Consider the following 22,100-nt stretch of genomic DNA (forward strand, 5'->3'; position numbering starts at 1 on the left):
CAATCGATAGGCGCCAGAGCGAACACCCAGGGGTGACGTCACCGGCATTGGAGATTATTAATACAGGTGATAAGCGGGATGATTAACATCAAATAAATCAATCACCGGGTATAAAAGTCCTATTATTTTTGGCTATAAATCAAAGTGCCTGGCATATTGATTTTTATCCATCTCGCTGAAAGCTTTAGTGGCCGTTATTGCTGCTCGGCGTTATCTCTGCTATCACCTCTTTATCAAGCCAGGCTAGTGCCAGGTGCAGCTCCGCGCCCGGGCTCCCAGCTCCCTCGCCCCCAGCCCCGCTCCCCCATCAGATAACGCCGCTCGCTCCCCGCGCTGCCGAGCAAAGTTTGCCTCCGGCCACCCCTGCCCTCCTGCCCCGACCTCGGTCCCGTTGGGGCCCCGTTGGCGGGGCCGACCCCGCGCTTTTGGGGTTCGGGCGCTTCCCGGGAGCCTCGGCTCCTTCCCGGCCGGCTCCATTAGCCTTGCCCCGCCGCCGTTATCTCGCAGGGCGCTGCAAACATTAACTGATTAGGATTTGCCCCCACCTCCACAGGAAGGAACTTAAAGGATATCTGGGGACCGCGGCAGCCCGGCCCTGAAACGCGGCCGCCCCGGGGTGGGGCGCGGAGCGGCGGCAGGCAGGCGGCGGCGGCGCGGGCAGGAAGCAGGCAGCAACGGCACAGCGGGGGCTCCGGCCCCGGCCCCACCGATGTCACGTCGGACGCCAGCCTCGAGGGTCCCTCCGTGTCCCCCCGTCCCTCCCACGCAGCCATCAGGGGGAGGTGAAAGGCGCTGGAATGGATTTGGGGTGATGGTGCTCGCCGGCAGCCAGCAAACCAGCCCACCTTTGGTTTCCAGCAGCCTGGTGTGCGACCCCCCCCAGCTCTTTCCTGCCCCCGGGAGAGCTGAAACTGCTCCTGCCTGTCCCCAGCTCCAGCTGCTGGGGTCCCCTCCGTGCTGGGGAAGGGCCACAGGAGCCCACCAAAGAGCATCCTTGCTCCTGGCCATCATCCCGGGGCCACTCCAGGCATGGGGATGGAGCACCCAAGGCCCACCTTGGTCTTACTTAACCCCTCCCGCTAATGATGGGGCGGGGAATGCTTCATTAGCTAATTAACACCAAGCACCAGCAGCTGAGCCCACGCTACGGGGAGCAAATGGAAGGCCCTGACGTGCTTCTCACCTTCGCTGCTGGGGGGACTGGAGGCGTCGCGCTCGGCAGAGCCCTCCCGATCCGAGGCGGCCCCTTCCCTCTCCGAGGGGCTCTTCTGCCCCGCCGGGGCGTCCTCGCCTTCCTCCATTGCTCCCAGGGAACCTGCGAAACACAAAGTGGGGGGGTCAGTGGGGGGCAGAGTCCCAGAGCCCTCCCCAGCTTGCTTAGAGGGATGCTCAGGGGCGCAGAAGATGCAGGGTGGGATAGGGGTGCTGTCCCGGTGGCACGGAGAGGGACACCCTACGGCTCCGCATGGCACAGGATGGGTAACCCCCCACACTGGCCAGCATGTCACTGGTGTCCCCTGTCCCCTCACAAATGGGGGCTAAAGAGCCACTGCCTTGCTCCAGGGTGTCCCCTGGGGGATGCCTGGTTCCCCCCCCAGGACATGGGGCTGGGGGAACGAGCCCCGGAAGCGAGCGGGGTCCCCATTGCGCATCCCCCACGGCTCCCCGCACCGGGAAACGGGGAGCAGGGGGCGGGTGGGTGCGGGATGCGCCGCGGGTACCCCGCAGCCCTCGGCACGCTGCCATTGCCATGGCAACTCAGCATCCCACGGGGCCGAAAGGAGGAAGGGAGGGAGGGAGGGAGGGAGGAAGGCGGCCGGCAGGCAGCTCGTGCCGGCACGCTCCCCGGCACGCGGCGGGCACCGGGCGGCCAAGCCCCCGGCATCGCCCCGGCACCCGGGGCAGGGGGAAGCGCGGCGGGCGGCTGCGCGCAGACCTCAGCCGCTCTCCGTGACTCCAGGCAGGGATATTTACACCGGGAGAACAAAGGGCCCATAATCTATACAAAGCAGACAACAATGAGCGTGAATAAAGAGGCTGCCGGAGAAGGGAAGGCAATTTATTCTAATTCTGCTAATTTCAGTTCCAGCACAATTAAAAAGACTCTGATAATATTCAGAAACAATCGCCGGCTAACAAATCGTTTCTCTCGCTGTAAATGAAACATTGTTAGGCTAATTTTTTCTTTCACGCCTTCGCGGCTCTCGGGCTCCTGATAAAGTTAACCCGACTCGTGCCTGCACTGCCAGCACGGCCGGGGTGGGACGGGACGGGGACGGGGCCGCGCGTGCCACTCGCCCCAGGGTGCCCAACGGGGTGCCCCGTGGCACCCACCACCCACACCGAGAGGTGTTGTAGAGGGAACCGAGCCTATAAAACCTCGTTGTTGGGTAACGCACTGCCACAGGGTGCCCACGGGGATGGGGACACAGGGGGACAGGTGGCACCCGTGCCGGCCACGTGCGCCCATGTCACCAAGGACGCATCCCCGCATCCAGCGTGCCCCTGTGAGCAGCCCTGCCCCAGCCCACCCATCCCCAGGGGAATAAAGCACCACGGCCAGCTGGGTTAAAGGAAATACTGGCTAGTTTTTTTAAAAAAAAGAGGAAAAAAAAAAAAAAGGAGAGAGGGAGAGCGAGCGGCGGAGCAGGGAGCAGAGCGTCATTTCTCCGGGATTGCTGGAAGCCCTGCACAGTTATCACCGCACACAGCCTCCCTCGGCTTGCCTGATCTGTCTATTCTTCATTAAGCAAATACGCTGAAATGGAAATGAAAACATAATAGCTATTTGATTTTCGGCGAGATATTTTGCATATTGGTTCAGTGCTGATAGTGGAATTTCATCAACTCCCTTTTTTCATGCTTTAAAACTGAATTACTGAGGCTGGCTTTACAGAGAGGGGAAGAGCCAAAAAATGCTCCGGTCCAAGATACTCCGCTTGGCGATTAACTCTTCTTCTCCTCCTTCTCTCTCTCTTTTTTTTTTTTTTTCTGATAACAAGGAGGGATTTTTTAAAAAAATTACAGCAATTGTAAGAACTCGCATTAACCCAAGTCACTCAGGTGCCAGCGCCTGGCCTGTCCCTGCTCCACCACCACTCCCTTCCCGGGATGGGGGCCAGGACCCCCCCATCCCACCACCAAACCTGCACCCACGGGGCCACGTCCGGGCGCTGAGCCCCAAAACTGGTCCCCAGCAAAGAGGGGAGCAAGCGGCCGTGCGCCCCGGCGAGGGGGATGGCTCCGAGGGGCTTCTCCAGCATTGGGAAAATCACCATTACTCAGGTAATGATTTGATCATTCCACTCCAATTAAGGTTCTCCCAGCACAGGAACAATAAACCTTTTCTCAATGCCTTGCACTTATCTGGTAAATTAAATAAAAGGGAAAAAAAAAAAAGAAAAAAAGGAGGGGGGACTTTTCCAGGCTGCCAAGACAGAGACCCTGGACGCTCCAAAAGCAGGCATGCAGACAAGAGCAAAGCGATAAGAGGCCTCGATAACAGATAGAAAATAGCAACAGATCCAGACTTTCCCACCAGCTCTGCGAGCGGGGAGGAGGAGGAGGAGGAAGAGGAGGAGGAGGAGTCCTGTGGAAGTGGGTCCCGGCCACCGCCCGCGAGCTGCCAGCGCCGCTGTGACCGCGCGCACGTGCGAGCTGGGGGCGACCCGCGCTCGCTTCTGGTTTTCTTTTTTTTTTTTTTTTAATTTTATCAGCACGCATCAAAGTCCAGAAGCTTATTTTATTTATTTTCTTAAAATAAAACGTATCTGCCCCTGTCGGGCTGAACGACGGCGCTCGGTGAGCTGGGGACTGAGGGCTGACCGCGTCCCCACGCCTCGCCGATAATCGCCCAACAGCTCGCAGTGACCGCAGAGCCCGGGGGTGGGGGAGCACCACGGTGTCCCCAAGGTGTCCCCCCTGTGCCCACGCAGCCCAGGGACCCCCCCGGTGTCCCCAGCTCCCCGGTGTCAGCGCTTGGCATGGCAGGACCATGGGTGCAGCCGTGGGGTGAGCCGCTGGAGAGCAGAGAGCAGCCCTGTTCTCCGTTTCCACCGCATCCTTCAAGCTCCTCCTCATCCCTACGCTGACCCCAAAGTCATCCCCAAATTAAAACCGAAACAAAAAAATCCCAAATCGGCCAGCTGAGGCTTGCCACCAGGACTACGTGGGCCCAAAGCAGCGCTCCTGGTGTGCGAAACCTCGCCGGGACGCTCGCTGATCACGTCGCAAGCAGGGAGATGAACTCTGGGTATTGCTTCTTTGGGGTGGCGCAGCTGCCTCAAAATCCCAAAGCTCCCTCTTTGCCCCCAAACCAGCCCAAAATTCACAGACGAGAGGCAAAGGGCTGCACGGCGAGCAGGTGTGCCCTGGGAAACCCACCCTCAAGGAGCGCCGCAACCACTCCCGGCTATGGCATCGCCAACTGGGGGTGCCCAAACCATATGTTGGAGGTGCCCAAGCCATACATTGAGGTCGTCCCCCCCCTCCCAGCAAAGCCCCCCCCCCCGATTCTCCAGCAATTCGGCCAGGTCCGGCACAGCCCGGGGATTCCCCAGGGTCTCGTAGCAAGGTTGGGCTGCGTCCGCCCCGCAGCGAGCAACGCCCGGGGAGCAACCTGGGCTGCAGGGCGATCCAAAAACCGCCGCTATCTGATGGGCCAGAGGCCCGTGCTTCTCACCCAATTTTTCCTGGTACTTGTTAAGGTTTCTCTTCCAGCGGCCCCGATGCTCTGCATGGCCTCGGGTGCCCCGGGCAGCGCCGGAGCGGGGATGCCAAGAGCCACGGCCGAGGACAAACGAGGTTTTGGTGGCTGGGAAATGACGTGGGTCCCCAAAGGTTGCGTTATCCAGCGGGTTATTTTTGGCTCCCTCTGGCTGATCTTTCCCATCTTAACCTTACCAAAATTACAACGTATTCCGTGGGGAAGCCAGGGATGGAAGCAGCGGGAGGGACCTTCCCGCCCCAGGGACCCTGTTTTGGAGGAAAAACGAGCCTTTCTGAGCACACAGCAAAACTCTCCCCCCCCTATCAGCCCCGGCGCAGGTTTGGAGCAGCATCCCCCCTCCGAGATATCAGCATTTTTAATATCAACCCCATGCACGGAGCTGATAATGTTGGGGCCAGCCCCAGCCGCACCTATCTCGAATTAGGAGCCCTTTTCTATCGCGCCCAGATAAACTCGCCCCGCGGCTCTTCTGTGTTAAAAGGGTAAGGAGAAGAAAAAATATTCGGGGAGCTGTTAGGCGGGGGATTTTATAGTTTGCGATAATTTTTTAATTATAAATTATTATTTTGGCTTAATTTACCTGCAGGGACGGATGCTGTAATGGCTCGTGCCTGCGCCCCGGGGGACCGCGGGTGCCTGGCAGTGGCACCCCCATCTCCCGAGCATCCCTCCCCAAAAACGAGCAGCCCCTCGTCGGCGGGGAGGGGGGGGGGAAGAAAAGCCAAGCGGAGAGGCAGAGCCTGAGAAAAACCAGCCCTGCTGATAGGGGAGAGATTGGTTTCAGCCGGAGCTGCTCCCCCTGCCAAGTCCACATCCTATCTGCGCGGGGTGCAGTTACTTAACATTCATCACCGGCTGAACTCTGTAACTTTATCAGCGCCCGAGCATGGCGCCATCGCCGGGCCCAGCCATTCCCGGCGCTCAGATAGGTCCGATAAACTGCTGATAGATTACAGGAGATTGTTTCACTTCAGGGGACGCGATTACTAATACTAATAGCGAGAGAGCCCGCATCATATCAAACAGCCGCCGAGGGGAGGGGGAGCGGGCCGCGGGGGGGGGGGGCACGGGAAAATAATGAGAAAGAAAATACAGGAACAATGACAATGAAGTGACTTTACGTTTCAGATGGGGCCGATAGCGCCCTGATAGATTTTAAGAGAGGAGAGCTTCTAATAGAGCCGTCCCCGGCCCCGGCGCATCAGATGGATAGGAGCAGATCGCTGCGCGGAGCGGGGACGCGGCTCGGCATAGCCCTGCCTGGCTGGTGGAGGGGGCTGGGGGGGGTAAAAAGGGGGGGTCCCTGCATGGGGACGGTGCCCCCGGTGCCTTGTGTACAGCGGGGAAACCGAGGCAGCACCCAGCAGGGCGCAGGAGGGGATGCGCGACACCGGGGGGTGCCCGGCGCGAGCGGATCGGCCGGCGCAGCGATGGCAGCCCCCCCGCTCCGGGGGCTAACAGGGGAGGATCCAAGAGGATCCTTGGGAAGGACCCCAAAAAAAATCAGGATCCAGGTGGGGGTGCACAAAGCAAACTGCTCCTGCTGCTGCCGTACCACGTGCCTTGGCTGCTGGTGGCCAAAGGGACTTTTTCTGGGTGAAAAGCCTCAAATCCCGTATTTTCCCTCCGGCATGGAATAATGCTGTTCCATGGGGAACGGGGACTTTTTCCAGGTGAAAAGCCTCAGTTCCCATATTTTCCCTCCAACATGGAATAACACCGTTCCACGGGCGGCCTTCGCAGGGCCCCGGCAGGACGGGCTGCTCGCCCGCCGGCACGGCCCCGCGGGCACGAGGTGAGGGCGAGGCCAGAGGTCAGGCTCTGCGCTAATCCAGCGACAAATTACCCCGGAATTACCCCGGAGATCCTCACCGGAGCTGGCCCCCACCTCTCGCTGCTGCGCTTTGGGTCACCGACTGGCGGAGCCGCTACAGCCCCGTGAGCCCACCCCGAAGCGAAAACCACCAGCAATGGGCAGGATTTCGGACGAGTTTTGCCCAGTCCTGAAGTTTCCATCCTCAGCAGCACCCGGCGAGGACACGGATGGAGGGACAGGGACAAGGGCAGTGCTGGATCCATCAGGCCACCAGCGGTGATGCTCCAGCTGGGGCTCCCTGCTGGCTCCCAGTTCCCCCAGTGCCAGCTTCCAGCACCACCCAGGACCGGTGCTGGGTCTCCGGCCACCGACGCAGGGACGAGCAGGGGTTGGGGGGGCTCCGGGAACAGAAAACACCCCTAGCAGGGTACAAGGCAGTCTATCTGCAAGCAGCAGGGCAGGCTGCCAGCACCCAGCCCCGGGACGAAGGTCACAGGAGCTGCTGGGCCCCAAAAGCCATCACTGGGGCTCCTGCATCCCGCTGGCAGCCCGTGCACCTGCGGGTGCACAGCCCCCCCCCCAGCACCCTTCACAACCCTCCGGCTCCCCAGGGGCAGAGCTTTGTGCCCGGCTCCACCGATGCCGGGTTTGTGTCTGTGCAAACGCGCGTGGTGCCTGGGCTGCCTTTTTTTTTTTTTTTTTTTTTTTTCCTGTTCTTGGCATTTTGGTGGAGCGAGATAAGAGTAAAAAACAACAGAGCTGCTCGGAGAGTGAAAAAGGGAGATAGATAACGCAGATACCGACTCCTACACAAAACAGTCCTGGCTTTATCGCTGCTTTTTATCACAGTTCCTCTAAAAAAAATAAAGAGAACAGCCCAACTGGAATGGGGCAGCACATTAAAAAATGAACTTTATACTGCTGGCTCTTTAGTTTTATATTTAGATGAAACAAACTTAGATTCTTGCGGTCGATACCTTCCCGAGCGCGAGGAACCCAAAAGTCTGGGAGCCCCATTTGCTCTGCCAGGGCTGATTGAAGAACCTCAAGGAACATTTAGGAAAGCGCCCGATACGGGTGATTTTCGGGGTCCTCGCCTGCCCTGCCTGCTCCCATCACCCAGCCCTGTTTGAGGCCACCGGGCACAACGGCTGGAAGCGGGAATGGGACGCTTGGGATGGTCTAATGCAGCACAGCTCGTGCCAGCAGGATGGGGCCAGTCCCAAAGCATCCCCGCTGGGCTGGGTGTCATCATCCTCGGGGCTGAACCTGTCCTCTGCGCTCAGAGCCACGGCGTGACCAGCAGTCGCAGAAAAGGGCTTGGAGAAGCACCCTGGGGAGCAGAGCCAGCAGGCCTGAGGCTACAGAAGCAGGTTGGGAAACACAAACACCTCCCCGAGCACCCCCGTGCCCTGCAAACCAGCTGTGAGTCCGCGGGGGACAAGCGGGGGACAGGAGGAGGGTGCCCGGGTGGCGCTGCCGGCATCGCGGTGGCACCGCCAGCATCGGTTGTGGCACCTCCACGTGCCGCAGCCCCACGGCACCACCACGGCCGGTGACACCGAACACCCCCAGGAGGTGCAGCGAAGCACGGCACGAGCAGGTCCCAGGTGGCCGAGGGTCCCCGTCCCACCGCGGGGACGTGACCGCCCGTGGCTGGGGACCTGGCGCAGGTGGCCCGGCTGCACCGAGCGGCTGCGGTATTTCGGGAGCAGGAGGCACGGAGCGGCTGCAGGACCGGCGGCAGCACCAGGAGGCGCATGGCCCCGCGTGCTTCCAGCAAACCCAGCTCGCACGAGCCTGGGCAGCCTGGCCCCGCAGCCCCGAAAAGCCACGGCGCCCCTCCGAGCCCCTCTTTCTGGTCCGGCCCTGAGAAAGAGGGAAGGGAAAAAATAATAATAAAAATGGACTGGAGGTTTTTCCCTCCCCTCGCACTCCCTTCCCTACCTTCTTTTTGAAAAACATAATTTATCTGTGTATTATCAAGAAATCCAGACACTTTAATCAGTGAGCTATGAAGTCAGTATTTCCATTCTTATCTAGCGGAGGAGTGGAAATGGAGAGCAGATAGGCAGCTCCGAGCCGGGCCGTGGTGGGGAATGTTAATGGGAGGAGCGGCAGAGCCATTGGCTACCGAGCTGCTGCTATCGCTGCCATTATCGGGGCGTTATCGAGGCAACCATCGCAGCGCAGTAATGGGGCCAGTTCAACTTTCCGCATTATCATAGGAGCTGGAAGTAGCACGAGAGGCCTCGCCTGGGAGACGGAGCAGCGCGCGAGCGGCCCAACTTCCCGGTGGCGAAGGCGAGGGGAAGGCACCGAAAGCAAAATAAATAAATAAATAAATAAAAACCAGCTCCGGGTCGGGGTGACGCCGCCCTGCACCGGGCACACGCCGCGCGCCGGCGGCACCGAACGTGCCACGGGGATGCCGCCACCGCCGTCCCCATCCCACGCGCCCCCAAAAACCGCCGCCCGACCCCGCTGCCGCTCGGAAGGCAAAGACAATGCGTCTATATTTCATCAGATGAACAAATTGGAGAGGCGCAGTTTCCTCCGCGCGCCGTTGAATGGGAGATGTCAAGAAAATATGTTGATGTGAGAAAGAGGAGATAAAGAATTATTTTGGAGGAAAAAAAGCCGTGGAAGGCTCTTATCGGGAGTGACTCATAGGCGCACACTCCTTAACCCTACTGCGGCCCAAGGTCAGCAGTTACATTCCTTTCGGCATTTCATCCCTTCCAAAAAAACATGTTGCTACAGGAACAATGAGGAGCCTTCACTGCCGCGGCAATCGGAAGAGGGAACTTTATTACCCCCGAAACACTTGAACTTTTCTGATAAAACATGAAGCAGGACATCGGCCTCGCCAAGCCGAAGCGTCCAAAACTCCTGAGTCAGGCAGCAAAATCGGTCACGGGACGTGTCACAGGAAAAAAAAAAGAGAGCTGGGCCTTCTGCTTCCATCCGTGCTCCTCTCCACGGGGAGGGAGGAAGCCTCCTCTTCCCCCTCCTAGGGATCAAACCCAAGGTCCTGGGTGCCCGCAGGATGCGCAGAGCCGGCCAGCGAGAGCCGCTGCTGGGTGCCAGAGGCGTTTTTCACTTTTTCTTCCCAAATACAGAGAGCCAGAAGGTTTCTCTGCTCCTGCCATCCCCCTGCAGTGCCCTGACCCGTGCCTTTGGCCTTTCCCTTCTCACCACGTGGGCACGGGGGAAAAAAATCCGGGCTGGTTTTGTTCCACGGCACCGCCACAGCCTGCGTTTTCTGAGCCTGCAACGGGAACAGCAGCAGGCAGGGCAAACATCCTCCTGCCTTGCTCAGAAAGGGTGTATTTGACCCCAAATCCACCAGCACCAAGAAAAACACAGCAGTTCTGTCCCCAGGCTTCGCCAGCCCCGCTGCTCCCAGTTTGGGCACCTCAGGAGCATCACTGCTGCCACGGATGGGGGGTGGCATCGACCCCACGGATGGCACAGGGTTGGGAGCGCTGCGGGATGCCCCCACCACCATCAGGCACCAGAGGCGGACAAGGGCACGGTGATTCCGGCTCCCGGTTGCCTTCGGGATGCCGCCATCGCCCGGTGTCCCCGGGGCTGCCCCCGCGCGGGGAGCCCACCTGCAGCACAGCGCTATCTCCCGGCGCAATCTGCCGCAGCGCTCCCGGGGCAAAGCGCTGCTCCCTTCCCAGCCCCGAGCTGGCCGCCTCGCAACTCGGCGAAAGGGGAAGCTGCAGCTTGCTCGGTGGCCTTGTGATTCACGAAGGGAAAACAGAGACCTTGCCCAACTGCGCGAGTCCGGAGCCAGAGCCTTCAATCCCCGACGGAGGCTCCCTGTGCCTCCCTGCGGCCCTTTGCCCGCTCCGGCCGCTGGGGCTGGGGACGCCCCCGTGGGGGTGGGAGAGCAGCGGGCACGAAGGGCAGCGCCCCTCTCCCCACGGGCCCCGCGAGCGGCCGCTCGCCGAGCCCACCGCCGCCGGGATGCTCTCGGCGAACAGATTTTGCTGCGTTGCCAACCGGACGGCATCCTGCGCGCAGCCGGACCCGCTGGTGGGGGCTTCCTGGGGGAAAGGCAGCCCGGGGATAAAACCCCTCAGCAGGGTCAGAAAATGGGAGGGAGCTGCGCTGCGAGGGGAGCGCCCACAGGGCATCCATCCGCTGGCTGGCACGGCACGGCACAGCCCAGAGCCTTGGCAGCAGCTTGGTGACGTTGCCCTGGAGGGACGCGGGGACGCGCCGTCCCCCCTGCCGCCAGCCATGGGGACAGCTCCTCTTCCAGACCTGGGGGGTCCACTGGGACACACGCACCCGGACCCCTGGCCGAGCGGTGACCCCCACGGTGGCTCCGTGGGACGCCACGGCCCTCTCCCACCTGGAACACCTTCCAGCATCACCCACGGCTCATTGAACCCCTCCGCCCAGCACCGAACAGGGGCTGGGGCCCTGCTGGATGCGTCCCACCCCCATCAGAGCATCGCCACCCCAGCCCGGACCCCCCCCCCCCCCCACGCCACGGGGACACCCCAAGGGACCACGACGGGTCCGTGTTTTGCTCCCAGCGCATCCCAAGGAGCCGGCAGCGGCGGCTGCGGGGGCAGAGGTGCCACGGGGCTTGGCGCCCGTGCCAGCGCGGCTGGCACCGAGTCACGGCTGGCAAGCGCCTCCGAGGGGCTTGCACAAGAGGGGAGGGGCTGGCACGCAGGGTGGCAGCGCCCGTGGGAGCAGGACAGACACGGGGGCCGGCCCCGGCAGCGGTCCCCCGGCATCACAGAAAAGACCGGTTTTGGGAGGCCGCCCCTGTCCTCGGGTCCTCCCTGCAGACGAGGCGGGGAACCCTCCCCAGCCAGCGGAGCAGCCCAAGGTGGGGGGAAAAAAAATCCGCCACCCCAGCCATCCCAACGCCCACCCGTCCCGGAGCATCCCTCCCCGGCGGGCGCCCGTGGGGGAAACCGAGGCACGGAGCGGCGGAGGCTGACGGCGGACGGAAAAGCGCGGCAGCGAGGGGAAAAAAATAAAAATAAATCAGAAAGCGGAGGTAGTTAGTCACCTGCACGCTACCGAAAGGAAAGGACCGCTCAGAGGGCAAACTGCAGGAGAAGAGGGCAGGAGGCGTGCCGGGAGGATCAAAAGGCACGGGGTTACCGCGCCGGCACTAAAAATAGGCTCTGGGCCGGCTACTGGAATCTTTACAAGAAATTCACTCCGGCTTTCCACAAGCGCCCCGCTCCCGGGAAGGATGGCTCCCACGGCCCCGGCACGCAGCGCCCGCGGGCAGAGCTGAGCGAGGGAGGGAGGGAAATAAAATAAAAAAAAAAAAAATACACCACCCCATCGAGAAGGAGGCAGGGTTTTACCAGCACAGATCACGCCCGCTATCTAACACCATCTAATAGCAATTAAAAAAATATCCCCGCGCAAAAATGTGACTGCGCTGCCCCCCCCCCCCCCAAAAAAAACAACAAACCACCGCCGTGTGTTTGCTGCGCGGAGCAGAACGGGGCGATAGCGATCGGAAAAGAAAGTCAGCCCTCGTCGAACTAATGCAACATCTGTAGGTGATAAAAGGCGCTGAGGAGAGCTCGTCTTCTACACGAGGCTTGTTTCGGAGCGCGAGCATGTGGGGGGAGAAAAAAAACAAAAAAAACCCAACACACCCTGCGAAATGAAAACACACATGCAGCTGCCCCCCATCAGATAATTAGAGCGCCTGCATTAATCACATTTGCAGTGGAACAAATTGTTGGAGCCCTTTTGCCCCTCTTTTCAGTGTTTGTTATTGTAGCGAATCCTGCTCCAGTCTGGTCGGGAGAGATAAGTGGCCCTTATCTCCCCTGACAATCTTTATCAGGATGGAGATCGGGCCTCCGCGCTTATCGGGAGCTCAGATCTACTCTAGCTGAAAGCAGAATAGAAAGGGAAAAGAAAAAAAAAAAAGAAAAAGAAAAAAAAACCGCAGGCAGGCTCCTGCAAACTACTACAAAAAATGTTCGCTTCCAGTTAATTTAGGAAGGGGGGGAGGAAAAAAAAAAAAAACAACAAACAACACATATATATTAAAACAACGGCACCCGGAGAGAGGCACATCGGCAGCACGAGATCAATCTGCGGCTTATCGGCTCCCCCATCTGAGGACCCGGCGCTGTGAGCGCACGCACACGCAGCTGCCAGGAGCCTCGCTCCTCAGCTGTGTGCCCGCGCTCCCCTGTTTGAAGTTAATAAATATAACAGGCTATCAGGGCGAGAGATCAGCTCCTGCTCTCTATCAGCCCCTCGCATCTATCTACCAGCAGAACAAAAGGCAGAAGAGAAAAAAAAAAAAATAAAATGAAATGAAATTAAAATAAAGCAGCAGCAGCTGCAGGGAGGCTGCTGCGTTTTCAGCGCTGCTGACGGAGCGGGGGGCCGAGCCGCAACCGCCCCCCCCCAGGCACGGTCCCCTGGGGCAGGTATCAGGCAGGAGGGCCCCCGCAAAACGAAAAAGCTTTTGCCACAAGCTGAAAAGCCTCCACGGAGCTGCCACGGGCTGGCAGAGCCTTCCTGCTGCCGGGGGGCTCCGGGCAGCACCCTGCCGCCGGGAGGGGGCTCAGGACCCCCCCCACCCCGCACCCATCCCCGGGGAAAGTCGCTGCGTCAGAAAGGCTTCGGCACAGAAAGCTGAAGGAGAAGGTTAAAGCAGCTGGTTAAATATAGTCCAGTGTCTGATCTTTGTCTTATCGCTCTTGGCGATCGCCCGCTCTCCCTGCGATCTCCCCTCCGAGCCTTATCTGCGCTGCTCATCGGGCTTCAGAAAAAAGAAATGAGAAAAAAAAAAAGAAAAAAAATATAATAAAAAAAAAAAAGAGAGATGAAGACAGAGAGAGAACATAGCGTCACTGAGGAAAATAAAATAAGCAGATACGAATCTGGAGGAGGTTTTAATGCTCCAGCCGAGATGATAAAAAGGATAGACTTTGTGGAAACAGGTCCGGTCTGTACATTAGAGGAGTCTGGTTACCAGAGCCCTGATTCATGCATACTTTCCCTCCTCAGGAGAGAGCAGTCGGAGGCAGCCGAAACGCGCTCTCGCGGCGCTCCACGTCTCTAATGACTGTTTTCATGTTGACACATACAGGAAGGGTTCCAAGCTTTCAGCTTTTAATCAGTTTTGGCCATCGCTGGCGGCCTGAGATCAGCCTCCCACTTTATCATTTCTTCACATCTCGGCAGAAAGCAGCCGGGGAAGGGAGAGCCGAGCCGCCCGCGCCCCGCCAGCGCGCCCGCGGAGGCTGAGCGCCCCGGCGGCCCCCTCTGCCCCCCCTCCCGTCCTCCGTGGGCTCCCCGTGGCCGTGGCGCGGAGCCCACGGGCCGGCAGGATGCTATCGCCCCGATCGGTTACTGGGGCTACCGGAGAGGCTTCTCCCGTTTTCCCCCCAGCTGGAGCTCGCGTGCTCCATCGCCACCGGGGACGGAGCCGCCCGCGAGAGGGGCTTCGCCGCCCAGGCGCGGGGAAGGAAACCCACGGAAGTCGGATAAAAAAAAAGAACTATCCAAAAGGAAAAAATAAAATTAAAAAGGAAAAAAAATTCAAGGAGGCAGCCGGGACTATTTTTAACTCTACCCGGGTAAAAGTCTAGCTGAGCTTTATCACCAGAACAATCACCCCAGGCAGGGAAACAGGTAGGTGCAACTCAGCCTTGCAATTATTTCAAGAGAAAGATAAAGCTGTATTATCACATGGTGGCCAGCCTTCCCTATCCTCGCATCTCGGCCTTATCGCCGGCTTCGATCGACTCAAGGGGAAGAAAAAAAAAAAAAAAAGAGAGAGAGAGAAAAGAAAACCAACAGGGAGGAAGGGGGGGGAAAAAAAAGCAGCCAACCGAGCCCGGCACCGAAAAAACTTCCAGCGCTTCGCCCAATTTCTTGGAAGACGCGGCGGCACATCGCGGCATCGCGCCGGTGGGCGCCGATAACGGGGCTCGGGGGGGGGGGGTCCCGGAGCGACACCCCCGGGATCCCAACCTCCTCCCCGCCCTAAGGGGCCTCAGGGTGCCGGGGGAGCCCCCCCCGGAGCCGGGGGTGTCCCACGGGAGACGGAACCCCCGTGGGCGGCCCGGGGAGCCCCTGCCCCGCTGCGGCTGAGCGGCGGGCAGGGGAGATAAGATCCCAATTTGAGGCCGTCCCGACGGAGCGATCTTTATCGGGCCGGGACTCGCGGAGCGGAATATTTTCCAGCCTTATCGGGGGCCCCCATCGGGAGCCGGTACCGGAGGAGCCACCGAGCTGGCAGCGCCGCCGGGGAGGGGAAAGGGGGGGGGGGGGGGGGGGGGGGGGGGGCGGCGGGGACGAGGTGGGGAACGGGGAAGGGGGCCGGGATGAGATGGGGAACGGGGACGGGGAACGGGGCTGGGGAACGGGGACGGGGAACGGGGACGGGGAACGGGGACGGGGAACGGGGCACGGAGCTGGGGAACGGGGCGGGGGGGGGCAGCGGGCACCGGGCACAACCGGGAACGGGGCTCCCGTGGTGGGGACTGGGGCAGAGGGGAAAGTGCGGGGGGGGGGGGGGGGGGGGGGGGTGTGCAAAAAATTAAAAATAAATTAAAAATAAGCGAGGCGAGATAGCAGCGGGGGGACGAACCGGGACTCACGTTTGATCTGCCGGGGGTTGCTCTGTTTCCTCCTGGACATCGCTCGGCGGGGGGCGAGCCCGGCGCCCCGGCTGGCTGCTGGGCGGGCGGCGGCGGCGGCGGAGGGTGGGTGGCGGGGGCGGCGGCGGCGGCGGCGGGCGGGCCCCCCCCCCCCCGGGGCTGCTCGCATCGCCCGCCCGCCCCTCGCTGCCGGGGCCGGGGCCGGGGCCGGGGCCGTGCGCGGCGGAGCGGAGCCGCCGCCGCCGCGGGATTTTTCTCAATGGGGCGCGAGGCCGCCTCGAGCCCGCCCCAGCCCCCCGAGGGGGCGGGGCCTGCCGCCGCCGCGGCCGCTCATTGGCTGGCGCCCGCTCTCCCCGCCCCCTCCCCCCTCTCACGCCGGCCACGCCCACCGGATGGCGTAACCGGCGCGCGCGGCGCGGAGGGGGCGGGGGCGGCCCCGGGGGGCGGGGGGAGCGGGGGGGGGGGTTCGGCCCCTCCCCTCGGGGGTTCTGCCCCCTCCCCCCAGCATGGCCTGCACCCCCCTGTAGGGGGTCCCCTTTTTGGGGTCCTCACCCCCCCCCCCCCTCCCCGCAGGGTCCCCACGGCCCTGCCGTGGGATCCCAGCCCCCCCCCCCCCCAAAATTTGGGGTCCCCACCTCATTTTGGGGGTCCCGACCTCATGTTGAGGTCCTCAGAGCGTCCTCTGGGACCCCAGCCCCCACAATTTGGGGTCCTGACCCCATTTTGGGGTCCTCAGAGCGTCCTCTGTGACCCCAGCCCCCACAATTTGGGGTCCTGACCTCATTTTGGGGTCCTCAGAGCGTCCTGTGGGACCCCAGCCCCCACAATTTGGGGTCCTGACCCCATTTTGGGGTCCTCAGAGCATCCTCTGGGACCCCAGCCCCCACAATTTGGGGTCCTGACCCCATTTTGGGGTCCTCAGAGCATCCTCTGGGACCCCAGTGCCCCCCATGGGATTCTAGCCCCTCCCCGGTTACCCCTTTTGGGGTGCACCAGGGGTCCTGACCCCCCCCCCCCCCACCACCACCACTTTGGGGTCTCCAGCTCCCCTTTGGAGCCGCTGAGCTCCCCAAGGGACCCCAAGCCCACCCAGGACCCCCACCTAGGGGTGCACAGAGGGGACCTAGCACACAGGGGGCCCCATCCTGCTGTGCCCCATCCCCTTCTGCGTTGGGACCCTTGGGGTGCCTGCGGGGTGCTGCTCCGCAGGGTGCTGCCCCCTCCAAATTCGGCGCCCCCACAGTTCCCCGTCTGCCTCTCCCACCTTCAGATCCAGCCGTGCGAGGGTGGAGGGGCCAAAACCCGCGGCCAACGGGAGCTGCTCGGGGTTGGGTCCACGACCCGAACATTTTTGCTGTCAGGGGTAACCAAAAAATGGGGCCAAGCCCAGCCCTCGGCATGGGGGGGGGCTTTGCTGGGACCGCTGCTCCTGGGTTAGTGCCTCCTGGGACTCTGCGGGAGCCCTTGATGGCACGGCATGGCACGGCACGGCACGGCACGGCACGGCACGGCACGGCAGCTTGGCCACGTCCCCTCTCCGTACACCACTGAACACTGGGTGTGCTTTTTTTTTTTTTCCCTTTCTCATTTTTTTCCTCTATCATTTTTTTCCCCTCTTTTTTTTTTTAAAGGGTTTTTAATTAGCTTCCTGTTTCAATGGTGGGATAATGAGTTTTAAGCGGCACATGATTCCAGTAAAGAGGTCAAGCCGGCAATGAGGATGTCAAAAGAAATTAAGTTAGGAATTACGAAGAGTTCCAGGGGTAAGAGAGAAACCGGCGAGGGCGGGCGGTGCGGCGGCGGCGAAGGGCTCGCTCTGCGCCCGTTGTGTGCCCACCCCCAAAAGTCCAATTGAGGCGTGAGGGGGGTTTCACCTCGTTTGGGCCCGAGCTGCAGACCTGGAGACCGCCAGAGCTCGGGGCCGGTGGCTCTGCTTCCAGTGCCTTGCTATTCCTTGCCACGTGCGTAATGCCGCCGAGCGCCCGCGCACGTCCTCGCGGGGCCGTGACACCGGGCGCTGCCCGTCCCCTGCTTCGGCTCTGCTCGGAGATGAACCCCTGGGGCATCGGGGGTTCTGCTCCCCAAAGCCATCTTGGGGGGGTTTCATTTGTTGTTTTGGGGTCAGGGCGCTGGGGCTGGCACCCTTGGGTGCGCCCCTGAGGCTCAGCACCGATGCCGGGGAGCCGAGGGCTCTGGCTCGCACCGCATCCTCCTGGGGAGACCTTTGGGCAAACCCTTCAGTTCATGGGGTTATCATAGGATCATAGAATATCCGAGCTGGAAGGGACCCACAAGGATCATTGACTCCGACTCCTGGATCCCCAAAGGACCACAAAAATAAGAAAATTTAAAAAAAAAAAATCAGACCAGGTGTTAAACGCACGCCAACAAATCCGTGGGGCTGTGGTGGGGGACGAGCGGGCGCAAATGGGGTTGGGCACCAAGTGGCTGCCTCTCGCTCTACAACGAGTGGCCAAAACCCCCTCAAACCAGCCCCAAACCCCTCAAACTGGCCAAAAAAAAAAAAAACCAAACGTGCCAGAGGCTGCTTGCAGCACCAGCCCTGCCCCAGGGACAAACAGGTTGCAGTCAGTCCTCACCCTTGCGCATTCCTCGCCAGTGTCCTTTTAATTAGCTCCTTGGCACCCTCCCAAGCCCTCCGAGATCCCCCCGAGGCCCGAGAATTTGCAGTCGCTTCGGAAAATGTAGGACTGAGGGCTGGATCCACGCTGCGGGACCATCCCCGAGCACCTCCCCGCCCCATCGCCCCGCGTGGAGACCCACGGGTGCCCCTGCGTGGGTGCCACCCGCCGTGGCGCGGGGCTGGGTGCCGGTGTCAGCACCACATCTCCTCGTGGGTGGCTCGTTTTTTTTTCCTCCCCCCCCATCCCGTTGTGTTTGCAGAGAGATTGTTATAGGGTAACAGAATAAATAGCGTGTTTTCCCGAGGAGTGAATTACATGCCTGCAGAGCAGCGATAATGCGCCGGCAGCCGTTTCCCCCATTGTGCGCGAGGTGACATCTTTTTATGGAGCTGTGTACATTTGTATTAGTGCCAATTAATCTGGGGCGATATTATTAGAGACGCGGGGAGAGGATGTGTCGGCGGAGGAATGTAAATGGAAAAAGCCGAGGCGCTGCCTCGGCCATATTTTAGGGCCGTGGGGCGGGCGGCAGCGGTGCTGGGTGCTGCGCTGGGCGCCCCGAGAGGTGCAGGGCACCCATGGGAGCTGCGCCGGCCGGTGGCACAGCAGGGCTGTGCTTGGGGCTGCAGGAACAGCTGCAAAAAGTCGTATTTTAGGCTTTTTTTTTTGTTTTGTCCTAAAAGGGAGGAATTGCATCCGGGGTGCCCCCGCAGGGCTGGGTGCCGGGCGGGCCCTGCCACCTACCGGTGCGCGCAGCTGGCCCTGCTCCCACTCGTCACCTGCTGCCGGGTGGTGGCAGGGCGCAAAGAAATAGTGCCCCTTGCTCCTGGGGGGGCGTCGAAGCCCAGGGGAAGTGTGCAGACAAACTCTCCCACCCCTGATGCTGCAAGGCCCAAATTCAAGGCTGGGGTTTGGGTTGGGCTCGATGATCCTTGTGCATCCCTTCCAACTCAGGATATTTTAGGGCTCCATGAGTTCTTGATGCTGTTTTTTTTGTGTGTGTGTTTTCTTTTTTTTTATTATTTTTTATTTTTCCTATTGGTTTCATCCCCAGGAAAATTCCCTTTGAAACCCTCCCCAGTTTCCCTGGCCCTTAAAGCCGCATCTCCAGAGCTGGCACACGGGGAGCATCGCGCCCCCATCCCGCTCGCTTCCACATTTTCAATTTGCACCCTCGAGCCGGTGCAGGAGGCAGCGGGTGCACGTGTCCCCTGCAAGAGGAGTGTGGGGGCCGGGATTTAAATTACTGCTGTGCAAGGAACGGCCAGATTTGACTCAAGAGCAACGAAAAAAATCTCCAGCCCCTGCTAGCAGCGTGACAACCATGGTGGATCCCGTTATCTGCCTGGCACGGCGGAGAGGCTTAAAGCACTTACAGCTCGGAAACTTGGGCGCGGGGCTTAGAAGAAAGGGCAGCTGGGTTTGGGGGGGCTTTAAGAACAAACAGCAGCTGGAAAAAAGCCACAGCAGCGAGGAGCAGCGGGGCTCGTCCTTCCTCACTGGCGTTACGCTGGCGGGGGCCTTGCAATCCTCCAAGTGTCAACGGCGACGTGCGCGGATAAATGCAAAACTCAGCAAACTCCGGGGCTTTAGGAGCCGATGGAAGCCGGGGGGGGGGGGATTTTTTTCCACCTCCCAGCTTGGAAGGCAAAAGGAAGAATTAAATATTCCGGCTGTGGCTTTAGCAGCATGGGGAGCTGCAGGGAGGATGCTGGGCTGGCGCTGGGGCTTGCGGCAGCGTTCGGGGGGGAGCGGTGCCTGGGGCGGGCTTTGCTCAGGGCACGCAGGGGGAAGGTTGGGGCTGCTTCCAAATGGCATCCTCGCACCCTGCCCACCGCAAACCTGTTGCTCCCGGTGGGATTTTGTCTTCCAGGTGCCCACGTTATGGAGCTGGGGGTGTGGGAGAGCCGCAGCAGCACACCGGAGTGAAATACTCCTCTCCCCGGTAGGGCTGCAGCCCTGGTGAAATATAGGAGAGAGAAAACATAAAAGTCCCATTTCCAACTCCATAATATTTCCTGCCAAAACAAAGTAAAATGTGCTGCTTTAAATTTTCTGCAAAATTCTTTTGAGGTTATTTTTTTCCCTAAATTAAGCCATACTAATTATTTTCAGCCGCTTTATCTCCACTCTGCAACACACCAGGAGGGTGCAGGCGGCAAGCATTTTAAGCCTCCATAAACAAAAGAGTAGTTTGGAAAATAATTCTATCAATTAATCAAATTAATCCTGCAGTTTTAGTTACAAGCCCCAAGTGGCAAGGATTCTAGCCCGCGGTTATGAGCTATCTCTCATTGACAGCGTTTAAATGTTATGATTGCAACAGTAATTAAAGAATATAATATGCCCGGCTTTGTGTCAGCCTCCTACCTCCAGACCTCAGCGCGGCGCGGCAGAGGTCAGCTCGAGGACAAATTGGGGCTGACCAAGCTGGGCCCCCCCTGGATAAGGCACCCACGGGGCTGTATCACAGCCGAGGTGTGAAATGCAATGGGGTGCTTGTATAGGAGGAAGGGAAACGTCAGCGGGGTCTGCTGGCCACGGTGCAGATGTCCCCGTGGTGGCGACCAGGGTGTGAGGGCGCTGGGGCCGGGCACCGTGAGCTCACGTCCATGGGTGGTGGAAAATGGGAATGAGTTTCTGCCGGGGCTAAATAAATGACAGACCATACAGGAGGAAGGGAAACGGCGGCGGGGGCTGCTGGCCACCCTGCGGATGTCCCCACGGTGGGGAGCAGGGGTGTGAGGATGCTGGGGATGGACACCGTGAGCTCACATCCATGGGTGGTGGAAAATGGGAAGGAGTTTCTGCTGGGGCTAAATAAATGCTTGCATGCCACGCTGAGCGCGCACCTGCAGCGTGTGCTGTCGGGCAGAGCTTTAAAATCCAAGCTGCAGCTGAGGGTCCCGCTGCAGAGCTGCTTGGAGAGTCACGCTTCAAGTTGCAGCCCTGCAGATTATTGCAATCTGGTGGCGGGGGCACCAAGCCCTCCTGTTCCCAGGGGACACCACAAAAATGTGCAAAGCGTCCGCCTGCTGCGCTGGCAGCATCGTGGTCGGGCCAGGAAAGGGGCCAAGAGCAGGGCCGCGGGGCCGGGGTCAGGCTGCGTCGGCACAGCCGGGGAGAAGGAGCCCAGAAACGCCACACAAGACAGGGAATTTCTGTGAAAATATTGGAATATATTTGAAAAGATTAATCATGTATGATTTTACAGTACCACCCCATATTTTCATCTCATACTTTATTTAACAATATTAAAGAGGCACTTTAAAAGCACACATACAACATCATAAAACGGCGTTTCCTGCTCTCTCTCTGCTTCTCTGACAAAATATCAAAATAAAAACTTTTGACATAACACATTGCACCCAAGGTAAATTACCTACAATATTTTTATACAATACAAAGAATCGTAAAGGTACATATTAACAGAATAAAGCCTCTTTTTTTTTTTTTTTTTTTCCTTTTAAATCTGAAACAAAACAAAACAAAAAAAAATTGCAGGACAGACGCAAAGTACTCTGACTGTTCATATCACATCAGTGCATTACTTCACCTCCTTGACTTGGGAGTATTTCAATAGTATTTAGTTATCTTCCATGTCCTCGTTTGCACCTGAGATTACTTTCCGGTTCAGAAGTTCGGTTGTATAACGTGCTTGTCCAGCGTGACGTAACCTTCGCGACACTACGGAGTACCAGCATACAGGATTTTCCCTAACCTTTGATTTTCCTGCTTTGTTTTCTCTTACAGGTAACGGCTACTTCCTAACGGTTCCCTTTTATTTATTTATTTTATTTATTTATTTTTTTTTTCGATCAAGGAAGTCTGTATTCACATTACAAAATAAGAATAGCACCAGTAACTGCATAGTAAAAAGCGGATACCTATATAGCCACTAACTCAATACAGTAAGATAGTTTTAGAAGTTATACCGTTGAGGGCACTCGGACAGTACCGTTGCGGTGCGGTAAGTTGGCACAGTTTTGTCGTTGCGCAAAAAAAAAATAAAATATAAACAGCCCCACACAAACAAAAACAACAAAAAACACCCCCCCCCCCAAAAAAAAAAAAAACAACTAAAAAACAAGAGTTTGTCACAAGTGTCAAGGTGCAGTTTGCTAGCGGTGGCAGCTCTCCTCCGTGCACATCACCTACAGTGGTCAAAGGACGGCAGCGACGGCGGCAGCGCTCGGACAGCCCGCCGGCTGCTTTGGTATTCTCCTGACAACGTAGAAACAAATTCTTAGGGATGGCTGTCAAAATATGGGACACTTGATGCTTAA

General features: G+C 59.2%; 1 protein-coding gene across 1 annotated transcript in view; it reads right to left on the reverse strand.

Moving 5' to 3' along the window:
- Positions 1-15,326, reverse strand: part of ZFPM1 (zinc finger protein, FOG family member 1) — a 31,989-nt gene extending 16,663 nt beyond the window's left edge. Inside the window, 2 exon segments of the mRNA XM_067004314.1 lie at positions 1,184-1,315; positions 15,170-15,326. Of these exon segments, the coding sequence (XP_066860415.1) occupies positions 1,184-1,315; positions 15,170-15,209 (172 nt within the window). The 5' untranslated portion in view covers positions 15,210-15,326.
- Between the last annotated feature and the right edge of the window lie 6,774 nt (positions 15,327-22,100).

This window comes from Anser cygnoides, chromosome 12 (assembly GCF_040182565.1).
Source record: "Anser cygnoides isolate HZ-2024a breed goose chromosome 12, Taihu_goose_T2T_genome, whole genome shotgun sequence".
In the NCBI taxonomy this organism is placed as follows: Eukaryota; Metazoa; Chordata; class Aves; order Anseriformes; family Anatidae; genus Anser; species Anser cygnoides.